Source organism: Typopeltis vanoorti, chromosome 5, assembly GCF_054136105.1.
Source record: "Typopeltis vanoorti isolate ZY-2024b chromosome 5, IOZ_Tvanoo_1.0, whole genome shotgun sequence".
Taxonomy (NCBI): Eukaryota; Metazoa; Arthropoda; class Arachnida; order Uropygi; family Thelyphonidae; genus Typopeltis; species Typopeltis vanoorti.
In genome coordinates, this window is record NC_143553.1 from 18,200,960 (window position 1) to 18,221,467 (window position 20,508).

General features: G+C 35.6%; 1 protein-coding gene across 1 annotated transcript in view; it reads left to right on the forward strand.

Annotated features, from left to right (window-relative positions):
• Nucleotides 1–20,508, forward strand: part of Ranbp16 (Ran-binding protein 16) — a 1,020,902-nt gene that overhangs the window by 588,519 nt on the left and 411,875 nt on the right. Inside the window, exon 17 of the mRNA XM_090392964.1 lies at nucleotides 4,029–4,176. Coding sequence (XP_090249090.1) covers nucleotides 4,029–4,176 — 148 coding nt within the window. The remainder of the gene's footprint in view (nucleotides 1–4,028; nucleotides 4,177–20,508) is intronic.

Sequence of the window (20,508 nt, forward strand, 5' to 3'; positions counted from 1 at the left end):
TCTTAGGGTAATAATAATAATTTCTTGTCAATCAGAATTTATTTTCTAGATATAGATTGGCCTATAATTTTTGGCCTTGGCCTTATCATCCCTAGTGAAGTGGAACTACAGGGTGTTCGGGATAAATTTGACATATTTATAATTAATTATATTTTTCCGTAAGTTACATGTATTAACACACACTTCTCTTCATTTAAAAGTTTGGATCCTTCTTCATTCATATACAAGATGTCAGAAAGGATGGATAGCTGGAACCCACCTGAATCATGGAAGAGAATAACTTGTATCATGATGATTCGTGCCCGCCATCAAAATAAGGATATTACGACTGCTGCCCAATGCTCCCTGAATACAGTAAAAACAATCAGGCATGAACTAGAGACTTGCAATGGTGACTACGAGGATGTAGCAAGAAGAAAGATCCCTAGCAGACGATCTGATTGCGTTCGTACAGCAGAATTCCTCGCAAATCTGCAGGAACAGGTGTTGAAGAACCCTGGCATTGGAATTCGGGCTTTGTTCGTGGAGTTGCTAACTGTAGTCAAGGCCTGGATATCAAGGTTAGCCAATGGTAGGCCGTATGTATGGCAGCAGGATTCGGCCCCTTGCCACACCTCTGGGAAAAGTCAAAAATGGTTGTCTGAAAATTTCTACGACTTCACCAGTCCAAATGTTTGGCCTCCAAACTCCCCAGACCTTAACCCCATGGATTATTTTGTATGGGGCGCAGTTGAAAAAGACACCAATCGCACTTCCAGTAATACAAAAGCCCAGTTAATGGATAAAATTAAAACAGTTTTTGCGGCCCTTCCCAGGGAGACTGTAGCATCAGCTTGTTCGAGGTTCCGAAGCAGAATTGAAGCTGTGATCGATGCTAATGGTGGTTATTTTGAGTAAATCTTGTTGATAGTATTGTAATTAACTCTGCCTGTAATGTTTTTTTGTCAATTCATTAAATTTAATAGATACAAAGAAGATTTTCTTTTTCCTTACGAAACTGTCAAATTTATCCCGAACACCCTGTATTTCACCCTCTTTTCACTTGTTTGGAATCATCTGTGTTATTGGAAGATTTTTATTAAACAGACTAAAAGGCTGCCATTAACTTCCTGGAATATTCCCTAAAGCTATAGTGATATATCACCAAGTCCTATACTTTTATTGACATCAAGTTTATTTAATTCCTCATATACATCTTGCTTGTTCACCAGTAGCTCAGCCTTTCCTGTTTTTTCTCCCTTTTGGCTTCTCATGATGTAACCCCGTATTGTGCTCACTGAATATCCATGGCCTCTTTGTCCATTACAAAATCCTACCATAATCATTCTTTCTTCTACTTCCTACATATCAAAAAGAACTGTCTAGAATTTTTCTTAGTGCAGTTACGAATTTCTGCTCATGTTTCACTTTGACTGTTTTTAACAACGGATTTGCCTTTCTGGCGTACTTTTTAAAGTGCATGTGTAATACAGTTGAAAGAACAATGGTATATTGTACCCTTCGATTGGAAAAGACCTAAGTTCAATTCTCATCATGATGAGAGTAATATTTATATGGGCTTTTTCAATACATGGTGAATTAACCAATCTTATACAGTCCCCCCCCCCCCCCAACCCCCCAAGAAGCTTGGGATTTTCTTCTCCCATACAGGCAAATCTGCCAGAAAACATATGTAATTTACAGACACAAGATGTTGATGATGGCTACTAAATGACATTGTGTTTTGATAATAAGTGTCATGGTGTGTAGTTGGAGGATTAAGCACAGGACATGGTGAATTGTGTAGATTATTAGTGCACTCTCCCCACGATGAGTTCAAGGACTCTTTGGAGGTGTCACATAATAATGGAAATAGTACTCTTCAGACAGCTGATTATAACAATATTCATCTTGTGTTGCCATGGTGCCTTCTTCTATATTTAATGTATAATTCCTTTATCCATCCATTTGACACATCTGTCTTATTCACTCTTTTGACTTGCAGAATACATTTACACTTGAATGCTGTTGAATAGCTTGGGTTAGAGCCAACACAGTATTTATCTCCTTTATGTTTAATTTTCCATTCCTGGCTATAGCTCTAGTCTTCTCCTAAGACTTTTCATCATCACCAGCCTTATGCTTCCACATATATCTTTTCCTAACAGAAGTCTTCTAGCACTAACCATCATGAAGGTGATTACTCATACCAACTGGAAAGGAATGATGACACCTCATTCGTAATCATGTCCTCTGTGATGAAATGATCACAACTAAGAATCTTGATCCTCATATGCCCACCTTTACAATTGCCTATGAGAGTTGTTCAAATATTTCAGGAATTTGTTTTCTTTCTTTCCAGGTATCTCTTCATTTCACTCTGTATTTCCATAATTCATATTCCCCATAATGATCTCCTTTCCATTGTTCATTAACCTCAAGTTTCCTATCAGCTCTTCATCACCATCTTCTCTGGCCTATACCAACATCTGACTAAATGTCTCTTCCTGTCAACCTCCACCTGACCATCCTGCCTCCAAACCACCTGTTTTCCTTTTGCTTCTCCACCTTTTATGCAGACATAATTCCCCTGCTATCATTAACAGCCCTCCCCTTCTTGTCTTTCTATCCATACAAAAAACAACATTCAGCAATCCCTCGATTAATGCATTTAATGCATTCTTTAAAACAGGCACATTAATCGAAAACTCACTAATTGAATAACCTATGGGAAAAAGCATAGTTCCTCAAATTTCTTTTTTGACCCTTAATTTTTATAAAATAATTAGGGTATATCTCAGGGCCTAGTTAAAGGAAAACCATGAAGCTGAAAGACAATAAAACATATTCAGAATATAAATTTATCATTCTACTTCTTAACAAAGATTGAGCTACGTAGTTTGACTGGCATTCTGTTTCTTTTTTTCATAAAACTGATGGTATGGCCCTATTGTCTCTTCTTCTACTTCTCTCTTCACCATGGTCAGCCTCTAAGCATTGCTGCTTGAAAACTTCGGTTGCACAAAAAATATTTTTAATTTATGTGAAATCTCTTTGGGCTTATCGGTGATTAAATTGTCTTCATACTCTTCAGGATCTTCCCACTGTATAAGCCTTTTTACGAAAATTATCTTCCTACTGTGCATCTAAATTTAGCAGGTCAGAATCACTCAATTTCTCAGAATGAGATTTTTAATTAACTTATATTCATTTGAAGAGCCTCTAAAATCATTTTCCCAATGTGAAAGAATGTGCTTCCAAGTTTGGAGTTGAGCATTGGTATTTATGCTTCACGTTCGCTTCCATTGTTCTTTGGTGTTGTAGTTTGTCATTCTCAGGTGTTTAGCTTCATAGCTTTTAGCTTTTTAACTTGACATTACTCAGAAAAAACACAAAATAGCAACAAAAATATACCACAAACGCACATATCAGAAACTAACTTCATTTCTACTCATGCCATCCAAACAATTGCTATTTTCAACCATCTTTTTCATATTTTCCCACCCTACAAAAAAAGCGCTCTGCCCACCCTTAAAAATAATATGTATATATTATACAAAAAAAACCAGGTTTTTTTTCAAATTAATTTCTGCATTGCCTAAGCCCCCCCCCCCCCCCACTCCCCTTTGAACACCATAACAGTAGAAGTATGCAGAAAGAAGACAGGCAACAACATCCAAGAAAAGGTATGTGCAAATTTTCTTCCATTATGCCAAATACATTTGTCTCTTAAATACAGCTGCAATGCCCTAAGAATTCTTGAGTAAAAAGCCAATAACATTAAAACAGGGGCACTCCTAAACAAAAGCAGGCAAAATAGCTGTAAAAATAATAGTTTTTAAGAGGAGTAACATAGGAGTTTTCCCAGAAACAATACCTATATTTGATTTGTATTTTTTGCTATTTTTATATTTGCATTATTTTTTGTGATTAAGTTTAATAACTTGATTTTAATGAAACAATAGAAATTTCTATGTGTATTTTTATAATTAAATAAATGATTTTATAAAATTTTTGATCTTGCTATAGCTGCTGGTTTTTGCTTGCAGAGTGAACACTTCCCATTTTTGGGAGGGACCATGCGTATACCTGACATGAGGTGCAGATCAACATTTTATACATCTTTAGGTCGCCTTCTTCTTGTTGAGTTGGGTGAAGATGAGGAAAAATTTGAACAGTTCATGATACCACTTACAGGTTTGTTTCAGGTGTGTGTGTGTGTGTGTGTCCATGCACCAGTTGTGTATATACAGTCATCCCTTGTTACAACAGGCATTAAGTATATCCTCCTCTTACACATACCCTCAGTGCTCTGCTTTCATTTGGTTTATCTGTGCATCTTTTTGAGTTTCATTATATATTTTTATATCCCTGTGACATTTATGAATTTATTTTACTGTTGTACATCTCCATGTGGATGGTAGTTATACTACTGGTGCATTATATCCACATATATACAAGAATACTTTATTTATTTATTTATTTATTTTTGTTTAAACAGATTACCAGAAAATAACACTTACCCTTTGCTAGCATGTGTTATTTAAATAAACCTTATCTTAATAAGTATTAAGAATCTGTCACAGTTAACTTCTAATGATGCTGATATTCAGCTTGTATCTTCCCCACTGCTGAGTTGCACTAAAATGTATTAATTTCCTTTAGCCTAGAGAAGTTAAATACTCGGGATTTATTGGAAGAGGTTTTAACTCTGCTGTGAACAGTTGATGATTATTATAATCATAAAAAAACTGAGGCATAAATATGACTTGTTGTAACTGATTCTATGATGTCTTTATGTCCAGCTGAATAAAGAGATATTTAGCAGAATACAAGCTATCACATTTTACCCATCAAATGCAGATTATGAAACCTCGAACATCTTTTATATATAAAGTTAAAGTGCTTTGTCATCCTCTGATAGTGGTTGTATTATTCCTCTGTTTACTCAATTTTGATTAAATTTAAAATATAGATATTATGTTGTTTGTGACTGAAATTTTTAGCACAGTAGGAATAATATTCAACTTTTTTTTTGGGGGGGGGGGTGCCTTATTTTTCAAGTATGTCAAATTTTCACACATGGTCATTTCTTATATTCCATAAAATAGGTTGGTCGTGAGGGGCTAGTTTCAATTCTCCTCTGCTGATACTGTTGTGATACAATTACCAAGAAAAGTTCGTTATATGAACTGTACCCAGACATAGAAATAGTCCTACCCAAACTTTGTGTTGTGGCTCTGTCATATTTTACTTACTACGTGCCATAGCAGGTAAAATATGCAAAGTGCAAATATCAAAAGGTGTTAATTGTGAGGTCAAAATATCTGACATTCTTCCAAGCATGAAATGATCAGAAAGAAATTGAAGAGATTAAAACAGCTGAACGGTATCAGGAAGTAGTTGTCGAGTCCGTTGAAGAGCTTCTAGATATGACCGTGGATCTGTAGAACTGCTTTGGCAATATGTTGAACTTTGATGGAGTAGAGCTTTTCTCTAGGGTTATTGTCAATTTTCTGTAGAGCAGCGGTAATTGCTGGACAAGAATAAATATGGACAGGTGTTAATTCAACTCCTGGACATTTTATTCATGTTTCATAGCTCCTACTAGCATCTGGCTGAATTTTCATGTCTTTAAAATGTTCCATCCTTAGTCTGGTAATGATTGTGGTTATTTCTTTATTTTCATTAATTTTTGAGTGTCCTAATAACAGGTATTTGCCATTATTATTAGCTCTGCTCTTTTTCCAAATTTTCCCCAAAACATTTTTATATGTCTTGACAATCATTGCCTACTCTGCTATTTAGATCCCCAACAAAGACCAACCTTTCCTTTTTCATTGTGTCAGTTGCTTTCTCTAAAGCCTCAAAAAATTCCTCCACTTCTACCTTAGTAGAACACAAATAAGCCTTATTGTCCAGTTTCCCATTCTCATATTTGCCCATATCACTCTACTCGAGACTGCCTGCCATTCAAGAAGATTAGCCTCGTATTTAGTGTTGAATACTATGGCTACTCCTTGTTTTCCTTGATTGTCATTGCCTGAATATAACATTTTGTATTTATTGCTCAGGATGATCTTACCAGTTTTTGTCTTTTTTGTTTCAGTCACCCCTATTATGTCGATCTGGGTACTTATCCAATTTCTCATCTAGCTCCATTTCTTTGCCATTCAGGCTTTTTATGTTGATAGTACCGATCTTGAACTCTGGTAATGTTGAGTTGGGGTAAGTTTTAGGATTTCTTCCAGTAGCTGATTTTTTGCTGTTTGCCCTGGTGTCCTGGTGAAAACTTAGGGGACCTTGTTTAACTGGGTGACACCCCAGCCAACATGAAATTCTGTCTTGTTGTACCATCATTTGAAATTTTGGTTTAAGCCAATAAGAATGCAATTTGGTCAGCTAAATCCCAAATTGTCAGCCCATCCTTGTCTGTTCAGTATCCAGGTAGATACCTAACAGGGAGCACCACAAGAAAGTAAGGATTGGACATTAGGTCAGAAGCCCTGGTTGGTTCTCCACATTCCTTTTAAGGCAATGTGGAGGTCTCCTCTCAGTTATATAGCTTTGACCCTTAAGTTTTGAGTAATGTTTGGCTAGTAAATTTGCCATCTGTTTGTTTGTTACTGCTGTATCAGTTCCTGAGGAGATCGTGTTTGAAGAGTGATCAGTATCCGGAAGTGTTGTGTTGTTTAATAATCTGATGATGTTCCAGTGCTGTGAGTCATTTTTTGGATCTAGTCTATTGCAGAATTCCTTCCACTTTTTTTGATTGCAGTTAGATATTTCATCTTCTATGTTTTGAATTAATTCTATTATCTTCTTTCTGTATTATTTTTTTTAACTGTTCGTTGATAATATCTCTGTCAGTGATCATAGCATTGATATTATGATATTTCCAAAATGGAACCCAATTTTTTCCCCTGGGTCCTCTGGGAATTGAATTTTTGCAGCTCTCTGTATGTTGTTAATTAGTTCTAGTAGTTGCTGATCAAGTTCCTTACTAGTGGGTGTGCTAGTGCAGTATGTTTCTACTAGTTGTGTGTATTTAGGCCAATTTGCTTTTCTGAAGTTCAAAGAGCTCTTTGTCTGTGTTTTTTGGTCTAACTGCAAATTAATGGTTGTGATAATAGGTCTATGATTGCTGATGGCATTCTTTAGTATTTTCCACTGGGTAAGACTCGCAGTATCAGGAAGTAAATTGGGATTATACCACAACAACCAGCATCTACTGGAAACCTTATTATGCTGAGATGGTAACAGTAACAAAAATGGATCTAAAGGTATTAACATGCACGTTTGTCCCGCCTTATCCGAAGTTCATATTTCCTGAATGCTATGATTTGACCTTCTTACTAGAATGGCTTAAAGTAAAATAGATACAAACTCATTCCAGAAAACACACCAGAAAGAAAACCTTTACAGGCCATTCCTGTGGTTAGTAAAATATTGGTGCATGCACTACAAAGATACAAAGAAATGCCTTTAGATCTGTCAGTAGATGAAATGAATACTTCTGTATCTGCAGAGGAATTGATATCTGTTAAAATGTCTAGTATCTTTGATATTTTTCCTGGGGAGTAGAAAGAGCTGGATATTGACTATTTGTAAATCCCAAAAAGGAACAAAAAAACGAAACCTCACAAAACCAGAATTCAGACTGATCCATAAAACATAAATAATTACCACCCTCCTATGGTGGAACTAATGAATTCTGCTATAACATTGATGATAGCAATGTCCTTTTTTTTTGCAGAAGCACAATGAATGTGCTTTTGCCTGCAAGAGAGCTATTGAAACCTGGGGAGAGTCCTAAATTGTGATATATGGTTATGTACCACAATGCAGAACAGAAGAGAGGACGGACTTTCCCTTTACATTTAGGTTTCTGCAAAATTAATTCTCAATTATCAGTTACTACAGTTACAATTATTTATCTAAAAAATAATTTTAATAAATAAATAAATAAAAACATTTTCCCCAATTCATGAAGTGTCATTTATTACACTCACTCATTATAGTCTCAAAAATGAGACCAAAATCATAATACAAATATATATATATATTAATTCATTAATATAAAAATAGACTGATATACTTATCTGTATAAAAATTTAACTAAAAAAAAAGAGATACTTTCTCACTGTCATACACACATCAGTTTATTTTAAGGGGGGGGGGGGGATTAAGATTTGACACAAAAAAAAAATCCTTGGTAATACTTTCAAGTCTCACTTAAAAAAGGGAGGTTCTCATTTCTTAAATAGAAGGAATAAAGTACCCTTGCTTCACAAAATTACCTATAAGGAACAGCTCCTTGGCTTATAACTGTATGACTTTATGGTTTTTCTTAGATAATCCTTCCATTTTGGGCAACTGTTCCTTCTTTTGTTTCCAGAATACTGTTTTAGTAGTCTAATGAAGTGTCATGAGACAACTAAAATAGTGTCCAGTTGCATATGGTGCACTTTATCTTTAAATATGCAAACATCATATGAGCAACAATAATGCAAAAAAAGTATAATTTGTCTCTCTTGAAACATTTATTATATCTCCATCTAAAATCATGCATTAGAGAATCTCAGTATGGATAACAATAGCAGTCCACTTTCTCAAGAAAACAACTTTTTTCAAAACTGTATTACAGTTTCTCCCTCACTATAGTGACAGGCATTATTTTTAGATTTATATCTTCTGGGGTTGGTCAGTTAGAAAGATCGACTTTCAGATAAAGCTTCCAATATCTTGTTGAGTCTCTGTTTTCCATTCCTTACTCTTCTACTCTCTTCCTCATCTGAAGGTAGGGTTGAAGCACTGTGAACCTCTTATAGGGAGCTGCATGAGTTTGGTAAATGTGCTTCTTCTTTTAGCAAACTGGTCATGTTCTGTAATAAAATGACAGCAGAATTAGATAAGAGAAATGGATACACCACAATATTACTGGATCTTTCTGATTCATTTGACTGGATTCCACATATGACATTATACAAATACAAAGGGATAGGTGTGCAAAATCAGTTTATTTGGCAGAGTATATGGCATGGATGGGAGAATAGCTAACCTTAAGCTATTCCTTAGGCAGAGAAAAATGTATGACAGTGTCGAGTCTAAGAAAATGATGGTGATCAGTAATGTGCCAAAATTTCTGTATTTGTTTGTAGTTATTTATATTAATGTTATTTAGTATGAACAGAAGAAGATACTCATTTATTTGCTGATAATGCTCAATTGGAATGAGTGATAAGAGATATGTGTTTGCTGAAGGAAAATATACCCCTTATTTTTGATGTTCCTAATTTCCCCAAAAATGATTAAAAACAAAAAAAAACATGCCCACAACCTTTTACCTTCACTTACAACGAGACACTTCATATAAACTCAAATTGAGACAATAATCAATGTCCACCTCCATAAATTGCATGCTGCATTGATTTCCTTTATTACAAGTGCAGCACTTCTGTCTTTAAGAGTCAACATTGTTGCCAGAGAATATGAAATTTACAATACACAGCCATTGACATCCTCTTGCCTAAGGTTTCCTTGTTCCATTCAGCAACATTCATCTGCTGTATTTATCACACAGAATTCTGAAAACTACTCTGATCTCTTCACCCTCTTATCTTGCTGCAATCTTGCTATTCAAATAGTGAAGATATCTTCCTAGAGACTTTGTATCCATAACACAGTCTGATTTACTGTCCACAACACCACTGACTGTAGGACACAAGTAGAAGTATTTGTTGTAAACAACGGTTACTGATAACAAATATCGTTGCTTTACAGAATATGTCGTGGTCTAAGATTGTTGCCATTAATGAAACCTGGCTATCAGAATCACTTATGGTAACTAGGATCGAGTGTAATAGGTATACTATTTTCAAGAATGACATAAGGTAGTACCACTAATGATATTAGATGACTTAAATCCAATTAGGGTAGAAACACAAGAAAACAATTATGGTAACAATGTCCCAAGCAACGGTGAATTTGAATCTATCTGGTGTGCTGTGCAGGTTAACAGAATGAAATATATGGTGGGATGTTGCTATAGACAAAGAAATGCATCGCAGATTTAGCCTTATGGGTACCAAACAAATGATCATTATGGGTGACTTTAATTATTCAAACGTTGATTGGGTAGCAGAGAAATCTCATGAAAAGAAAGAATAGGAATTTATTGAATTGTTGCGAGACAACTTTCCCAAGCAGCATGTGAAAAAAGGAACTTGAGGTCAAAGAGTGTTGGATTTGCTCATAGCATCAGAAGGGGACTCTGTTAAGAATATGTCTATTTTACCACCAATTGGTGAACAATGATCATGCTCTATTTTCTTGGGAAGTATCTAACTGTATTGAAGCTCCGATTAAAACAGGTTACATGCTTAACTACAAAGCTGGAAGTTATAATCAACTTAGGAGAATACTCCATGATATCAGATACTGAATGGGTAAAATATCAGCAATGCATGGGAATCTTTGAAAAAGTCCTTAAATGGGGTAGTATCTGAATATATCCATGGTGTTCAAAGAATAACTAAGTTGGGAGTGAAATGGATGTGCAATCTTATTAAGGAAGAGATCTACCAGAAGATGAAGTGGAAAGAATATCATGAGAATAAGAGTGAGAGGAGTTATGAAATATATAAAGCTCAGGCCAGAAAAGTGATGAATATTGTGCAGAAAGCTAAATTTGAGTACAAAAAGAAATTGGCCATGCAAGCTAAAGGCAACCCAAAAGAATTTTTATCATTATGCTGAAAGCAAAAGAAGGAATGAATGTGAAAGAATAACTTTATTGAATGCAGATGGTGCTCGAGTGTCATAAGCTAATGGTATTGTTTAATTAATGAGTGCTCACTTTGCTAAGATATATCAACTAGGTGTATGTGACATGGTGCACAGTGCTACTGATATGTTAGATGAAGACTTAGAGGTTCTTGAAAATGAGGTTGAAGAGCTGTTGCATAACCTGGATAAGAATTTGTCTATAGGGACAGATGGAATATCAGCCCATCTTCTAAAGAAATGTTCAGCTGAATTGGCTAGCCTTTTCACACGTTTGTATAACTTGAGTCTCAGCTCAGGAATAGTACCACAGAAATGGAAGGAATGTATGATAGTTTCATTGTACAAGGGTGATGCAAAAACTGATGCGTCTAACTACCAACCCATCAGTATCTCTTTTGTGGTAGTGAAAATTTTAGAGAAGTTGATAAGAATTTGCATACAGAAATGGTTAGACAAACAAGCTACGCTTTGCAAGGAGCATGGTTTTACTAAAGGAAGGTCATGCTTTAGCAATTTGCTTATATTTTATAAAGGTTACAGCCGAGTTGGATAAAGGGACTGGATACACTATGATAATGTTGAATTTTTCCAAGGCATTTGATAGGATATCATGTGAAAGGCTGTTGCATAAACTGGAGAATTTGGGATTGGAATACCAGCTCTTGACTTGGTTCAGGAGATAGTTGATAGACAGATATCAAAAAAGTGGTATAATAGTAGGTGTGAATCTGCCAGATTTAAGGTGATCAGTGATGTTACCTCATGGTTCTGTCCTTGGCCCATTATTGTTCAATCTGTACATTAATGACATCAGGCAGAGTCTAACATCAGGTGTGCAATTATTTTCCGATGACGTGAAGATAGACAGAAGCAATCAGTGATGCTACTGACATTTAGCACTTACAAATTGATTTGAATAGGTTGGAGACTTGGGCAAATGAAAATGTCTGCCAGTTTAATGTTAGTAAGGGTAAACTTATGCACTATGGCATGATTAGAGATTCAGCTTCATATTATATTATGAGTGTTATGCCACAAGAAACTGAGGAGGCAAAGGGATCTTGGAGTATTTGTGGATAGGAATTTGAAGTTCAAAGGTCACATAGTGAAAGTTGCAAATACAACTCAGAGAATAATTTCGATCTTGAAGCGATCCTTCACATGTAAGGATAAGGATGTCATTTTGCCTCTTTGGAAGGCTTTGATAAGACCACACCTGGATTATTGTGCGCAGATTTGGTCTCCTGGGCTTCAAGATGATAAAGAAGCTGTGGAAAGGGTGCAAAGAAGAGTTACGAAGATTATATCTGTAAGTGAATTAGATTATGAGGACAGATTGCGAGCATGTGGGTTGCAGACTCTGACTAACAGGAGAAAGAGGGGTGGTAAGGTAGAGGTCTATAAACTTTTGAATGGGTGTTATAGGATATCATCTGATGAAATTTTTCATTATATTGAAGGTGGGGAGAGAACATGGGGGCATCCATGGAAGTTAAGTTTGTTCTTATCAAGAAAAGGATAAGAACTAAGTTTTTCTCGCAGAAGAGCAGTGAATGAATGAAATAGTTTGCCTTTAGGGATAGTGAGGTGCATTTTAGTGTGAATGAATTTAGAGGAGGGTATGACAGTTGGTTTGTGTGATTTATAGCTTCTCACGATGAGTCCTTGACTCCCTGGAGGTCTCAGATGCTGATAATAATAAATATACTGCAAATCATACATGTGTTAAGTAAACCGAATGCCTGATAGTTTTTGATCATTTCTTAACCAGTTCCCCTCTCCTATCTGTGACTTGGATCACAATCTTTTTCAGATTTTCTCTCTCTCACAAAATGACTCTTCATTGAGCCACTCCCAACCTTATATCCTTTGGAACTGCAAAATTGAGCCACTTCCAACCTCATAAGACTTCACTCCCAACTGGGGAAAAAAAAAAAAAAAAAAAAAAAAAAAAAAAAAAAAAAAAAAAAAATCCGCCTATACTTCAGGTGGCTTGCAACATGAGCCTCAGTTTCATAATCTGTATGCAGTAGATGCAAAAAACAGACAAAGCAACAACTTCTAAATTAGAAGTTGTTAGTATGTGTGGTGACCATTTTCAAACAGAATATGATAGGTATTTAAGTATAAGTGCCTAAAATGGCTGTCCTGTGATAAGTCCTTGGACTCTCTGGAGACATGCACATAATAATAACATGTCATTCAAATATCAGTACATTCTGTTCACATTCCTAGTTTATGGTACTTAATTGTGGAAGTTCGAGTGCAATACTTGAGACTGCTGATTAAAGTTAATCAAGTTTTCTTTATATGGTTAGCACAAACAGCAATTAACTGAATTATGAAAAATATCTTTATTATGCAGTTTTTAGTTGATTGAAATAAAATATAACATGATCTTGATATTTTCTGACTGAAGTAAGTGCAGCTTAAAGACTATCGATATCAAGTGTTATGCAAACTTCACTGTTGTGCAATAATATTGCTGAAGTATAGTACATCATAAACAGAAGTTACAAAGATTGTTTGAATAACAGTATTAAATTTCAATCTTACATTTTTTTATCAGAAATAGGTGCCACTTTTATAGAGACAATTTAATTTCCTTAATTATTGCCATGAAGCATCATCCTTGGTAGCAGATGCCGTACATGTTTTGCTCAGCTAAGTCATTATTTTTTAGTAGATATTAGTAATGTTATATTTGGTGGTATGCTATTTATTTTTTACTGTGTTGTTAACTGAACTATTATTATGCGATATGCTTTGAGAAATGTTTTCGTTATGGCACCGATGCATACAAGAAAAATGGCGACATCAATGTTGACTGATATCAACATGTCAGGTTTAGTGTGATGTATCATGTGTTGTTAATGAATTCATTGCTGAGAGTGCATTGCTTGTGGTATGAGAGCAAGAATGAAAAAAATATTTCTCAGAAATTACTTAAATATAAAGAGCCAATAGGCTTTATTTCGGCGATATAAACATTATTTAAATTAAGGGGATATTAAATCCCACATTGTTTTAAAACCGAATAAGAAACTCAAAGATTGGAATCGGAGAGTTTCATGCCGAATATAGTAAACTATAAAGTATTGGCGACTACTAGCATGAGCTAATGCAAGTAGTCCACTGATTCCAATCTTTGAGTTTCTTATTCGGTTTTAAAACAATGTGGGATTTAATATCCCCTTAATTTAAATAATGTTTATATCGCCGAAATGAAGCCTATTGGCTCTTTATATTTAAGTAACTTAATGGGTGCACCTTTTTGACGACTTGTATAGCAGAGTATATAAGTCCTTTTCACTATACCCTTTGGTATTAATTTGGTCTAGCTACTCACTGATGAAGCCTCAAAAAAGGCTGAAACCGGTCTGGGTAGTGACCTCCCACCATAATGTAATAACAGCATACATTTCCTAGGAAATGTGTTTTTACATTATGGAAAATACCAAGAATAGCAATCAGAACTTTACCACCTTTACTGCGAGTTTCCCGAGATTGTACTACATACTAGGACTACTTGCATTAACTCACGCTAGTAATTGCCGATACTTTATATTTTACTATATTCGGCATGAAACTCTCTGATTCCAATCTTTGAGTTTCTTATTCAGTTTTAAAACAATGTGGGATTTAATATCCCTTTAATTTAAATAAAATTTCTCAGAAATGTTTCATAAGCAAGTATAGGAAATGTAATTTCTGTCAGGAGCGTAAGAACAAAGTGGCTGATATTGTGGATATAAGGCAGGATTGCCAAAGTGTTGTTGAGAGTGTAGCGGAAGACATGAATGATAATTCACAAAATACGAATGAGAGTTTGAAAGAAGTGGCTAAAAGTATAATGTCGATGGTGAGATGCTGGCACAGAAACAAACTGCATGCTTATGTGGATTCCTTCACAGGACAAAACCTGAGCTTGAGTGACTGGAGAAATGATTGGCATGTGTTACAGAAGGGCAGAGAATGAAAGAAAGAGTGAATGGGGAAAGCATAAAACTGAAAGAAACTGGGAGAAAAAAGATAGTATTGTGTGGGGATTTGATGATATGTGTACATATCATATTTTATACATATCATAATTTTATACATATCATATCATATGATGATATGATATGTATAAAATTATTGACATCATTGAGACCTGGTTGTTAATGAGAAAGTGACGAAAGTATGTTTTCCAGATGCGAAGATAAAGGATGTTATTGAAGCTGTAAGTATGCAAAAGAAAGAAGTGAATGAGTTCATTGTGTTGGCATGCACAAATAATTTGAAAGACAAGAAATATGCAATGAGAGAGTTGTTAGTAGAAGCAAAAATGACGAGTAAGAAAGTAAAGATTGTGAGCCTGCTGCATTGGTATAATAGGTCAGAACTGAGAAGAAGGGCCATGAGTCACTGAGAAGGTTGTGCAGGAGGGGGGGGGGGTATGCAGTTTCTTGATGTATGGGTTATGATTATGGGAAAAATGGAGTGAATTTGATGGATGAATGGACTTATATGTCCCTATGGATTACATTTAAATAGTTTTGGAGTTAGATGTTTGGAGAAATTGTGTTACTGCAAAACCAGAGAAACTAGAGGTATTAGGGAGGATGAAATCAAGCATGTTTCTGCTCACCACCTGTGATATATGAGTATGTGTACATAAATGGTTATGCAATGCCGAATAGATTTCACAGGTTTCTGATTTGAATTGGTCGGTAATGAAATTATACAAAGGGTAACTATGAGTACAAAGGGATGTTGAAATGCATGTAAATCAATACAACAAGTATGAGGAATATGGGTGAGAGATTTTTGGCATTGGCAAGCTTGACTTGGCAAAAAAATTATTGACATCATTGAGACCTGGTTGTCAGCGAATGATGCACTTACTGGGATAGATGTTAAAGGATATTGTATTTTCAGGGATGGTAGAAGGAACAGGACAGGAGGTGAGAAATACTGATGATAGCTGAAGAATCACAACCAAGAAAATTAGAAGTTAAAGAGGATTTTAGGTGTGAGGGAGATGGTTCATTTGAGGCTGTCAGGTGTGAGATGGGGGCAATTAGGACAAAATACATTCTTGGATGCCGCTATAGGTGGCCCCACAGCAAGATGTAGATGCCATGTATTGGCATATTAGCACAGTGAGTGTAGGCCACGCAATTATTACAGGAGACTTTAACTATGGGAACATTAATTGGAGGGAGGAAAGAGGACATGACAAGGTGGAAGGGGGATTTATACAGTTGCTAAGGGATAATGGCCTGGTTGGCCGAGCAGTTAGCATATCTGCTTTCCAGCCAAAAGGCTGTGGGCATGGATGTTTGTGATTGTCTGTGAAGATACTGGTGGGCAGTAGATGGCATTTGGTGTTGATGGTATTTGCTGTTCGTTGTAGTTGATGGATTGAGTGGTGGAGACAGAGAGCTGTAGAGTAGGTGCCCTCCCTCGATGAGTCTAGACTCCCTGGAGGGATCCCGTAATAATAATAATAATTGCATGCGAAAACATGTTATAGAGGGGATAAAGAGTTTTAGCATGTTGGATCTGATAGTAACATTATAAAATGTATTAGTAACCAAGGTTAGACACTCTGCCTCCATTTGGGGAGAGTGACCATGTGGTGTTGTTCTGAGAAGTTGCCAAACGTGGAGTTTTTTGTCAGCTATATTGAACTATAAGGCTGGTGATAATGAGAGATTTAGTTGATGGATTTGAGTTTATTTGGAAAAGTGCCATGGCTTGAGAAGCTACAAGGAAAGAATGTCAGTAGTGCATGACAAGTGGTCAGAGATTGCTCGAGAGTAGCATTATCAGACTGCATACCCAAGGTCAAGAGGATAAACCAAGTTGGAATTAAGTGGATGAGTAGAGATGTAAATGAAGCATTGCAAAAAAAAAAGAAAACACTGTGAAGGGAATGTAAAGAATGAAATGATCAGCATACTCATGAACAGTACAAAGTGCATATAAGAAGGGTGACTGGTATGGTAAGAACGGCCAAATCAGAATATGAAAATTAGCCAAGTAGGCCAAAGTAAACCCAGTAGAGTTTTTTTTCGTTATGTAGCAAGTAAGAGGAAAAATTACTATGGCAGGATGACTTTAAACAATGCTCGTGGTAGTAAGGAGATTGAGCCAAATGAAATACAGTAAAACCCCGAAGTTACGCGGTAGGTGGGACCAACAAAAAGAGCGTTAGTCGAATTCGCATAATCGGGGTATAATTTTGCATGTAATTTATATATGCAAACATACAATTTGGGACCAAAGGTTTACAAAAACACCTATATTTTTTAAGAAATATAATAATAATTGTAGTTTTTTATACATAAAAAAAAAAGTTATTTCGATGTCGATGGTTTCATAAAATCTAATAGATTCGTCTAATGGCATAATGTCTTGTCACGCAAAATTTCTTCATAGCAAGCTAATGATTTTTTTATTCCTTGCCTTTTGCTTCTGGCTACAGTTGGTTCCTCATTAGAATCTATGTCCTCCAAAATCTGTAAACCTTTCTTTTATGATTGTTCTTACTGTGGATTCCTGTAGATTGAACTTTTTAGCTAGCTCACAAATTTTCATTCCGCCTTCAAAATCCTTAATAATGTTGAGTTTTGTTTCCAAAGTCAATGTTTTTCTTTTCTTGCTAGCTGTAGAAGAATCGGACTTGCTTCTTTTAGATGGCATTATTATTTTTTATGTGATAAAATTTTTATCAAGAACATAACATTAAACAATCACAAGGTTTGTAGACTATAAAAATCGTGTGTGAATGGTGACTGCTCAAAACACGTCAGTGCTTGTTCACAGCATGTGCGATACTGGCAAATGTGGCCGGAGCCTGAAAGATACAACTAGTGGTGAGGCGTGAAGTGGGACAGGAATATGTACATATAAGGAACCGTGTAAGTCGGGATATGATTGTACTTGAATTGCTGAGTGATCATTTTGCAATGGTGTGTTATCCAGGTGGAGATTTTATGGTTGCTGATGTTACACAGACACATATCAGAATTGAGGTATATGAGCAGGAGGTGTTCGTCATATTAAAAAATATGAATGTAAACACAGCAGTGGGACTGGATGGAAGAGAATTGGCATTGCCACTGACATTGTTCAATCACATTCTCACAAGTCTCACATTCTGCAGGGTTTCAACCGAGTGGAAAGAGGGTAAGTAGTACCATTGCATAAAGGCTGCTCCAAGAAAGAGGTAGCAAACTACAGATTAATTAAATATATTAGAAGTGGTTGTTAAAATATTGGAAATGTTGGTGAAAGTTAAAATACAACAGTGGGTGCATAGGGATGTGACGCTTGATAGTGGGCCGCATGTCTTTGTAAAGGGTAGGTCCTTTCCTAGTGACTTATTCACATTTTATAATAAAGTGACAGAAGAATTGGATAAAGGTAATGGCTACACCATGATACTGCTTGACTTTGTCAAGGCATTTGACAGAGCACCACATGGAAAACTATTACAAAAACTTGAGCAAATGGAAATGGATTTTAGGATAGTGGCATGGATGGGGGGGGGGGGGGGGGAATTGACAGACAGGCACCAGAGAGTGTATATGGTAGGGTGATTCTGTGAGAATGATGATGACTAGTGAAGTACCACAGGGTTTGTAATAGGGCCACTACTCTTTAATTTCTATATTAATGAGATATAGAAATTAAAGATTTAAGAGGGGATATTCAGTTGTTTGCTGATGATGCAAAACTGGGGACAGTTTTGCATCATCAGCAAACAATAAAAAGTGATGTAGATATAATGCAGTATGATTTAAATAAATTGCCAATGTGGGGATAATGATTGTCAATTTAATGTTGCAAAATGTAAAGCTATGCACTTTAGATTTAAAAGGTTGTATATGGTGTATCATATTGATGGTTATTGGATTGCAGGAAATAGGTGAGTCTAGGGACTTCATGCTAATCATGGACAAAGAGTTCAAGTTCAGAGGGTATATTCCAAAAGTTGATAAAATAGCTCAAAGGATGACTTGGATGATGAAAGCATGCTAACAAGTGAACATATGGATTATCTCTCTTTATAAGTACATGATTTGGCCACATCTTGATTACTGCACATAGATTTGGTCTGAATCCTCTCTACACAAGTGACCAAGATATTGGCAGGTCTATGGAATACTTCCAATGAGGATAGGTTGAGGTTTGTCCACGACAAAGTTTAGTTGATAGGTAGAAAAGAGGGGACATGATAGAAACTTCTAAGATATTAGAGGAATCATAAAATTGATGCAAGTGAAATTTTTTAGTGTACCACAAATTGTCAGAGAACTAGGGTCCCTTCATGGAAGTTGTCTAAGAGTGTGGTGAGTGAGTGGAATGGATTGGCAGAATTTGTTGCAAGTTCCCTGATGGAGAATGGCTTCATTGATAAGTATTGATAGGAATTAAATGGATTCAAGTAGAGATATGATAGAATTCGTGTTTAGAATAGTTAATTTTGGTCTCCCATGATTAGGCTCCAGACTCCATGCAGATGCCGCAAAATAATAATAATATAATATAGTGCATTAAGCAATATTAACTGTAATATATTCATTTTTTTGTGGGGGAGAGCACTAATTTTTGAAAATAATTATTAAACATAATTCAGCATATCTTGAATATACAGTATATACGAATTTGTATTGGGCTCTATGTATATATGTATTTGGCTCTTAAAATTTGTCTAGGTTTGCTGGCTGGTTGACCACGTGGTTAATGTATCTGTTCTCCATGCAATGAAATTTATTGTTCGGTTCGAATCCCACCATAGACATGGATGTTTTTTATTGTCCTTAGTTGAGAGATGACTTTCATCACTGATTGTTAGACGACTTATTGGAGGCTGAAGTGGCTTGAAAAAGTTCAGTCTTTGGTTTCTGGATTTGGTAAAAAAATAAAGTACAGTACAAAAAAAAAGTAATAATAATAAATTCTAAAATATAATTCTTCGCCCATCTGTGGAACTGATGTACCCCAGGTTTATAACCTCTCATGGGAAAGAAACACATTAAAAAAAAAAAAAAAAGTATGGTGCCTTAAATTCATCATTGCAGTGACCTAATAGATGCAATCCTGATTTACATGTAGTAAATCTTGTTTGCCCATTATGTCGCTGTGCAATACTGATGTTTATTCTTCTTTTAATCAGTTTACTATTTTATAGTGCAGACTCTCATTTGCTGTTAGTTTGCTAAGAAATATGAATGTTTATTCTGATTCTGACTTTCTAAAAACTAAAAGCAAAGATTACAAGCATTTGTATGTGAGGTCTATTTTTGTGCACTATGCTACATCCAGAAATTTCATGGTTCATACTTTGCTTGCTATATGTTAAATTTCTAACTATCTGTTTTTCTTTTCTAAATTGAGTTCATAAATTTCAGTAATGCAAAATCAAGGCATCAAGACATACTGCCAATTTCTGTCATTTGCTGACCACTGAAGTAAAAGAAATATTCTATTTCTTTAAAAAACGTTTAATTTTCTTGACCAAAAAGCTCTGGAAAAACTTTTATTGGGATTATATTGATCAAGTGTATATAATAAACAACTAAGTTATACCAACTAGTTTCACCAACTAAGTCTGTTGGCATCTTCAGGGTACATAACTGATGTAAGACACCAAAAAGTAAAAAACTGTTACAAACTAAAATCAACCGATTCCAATTATATTAAACAAAGAACAGAGCGCGTACAATACATTCATAGAGCGTGAATGAT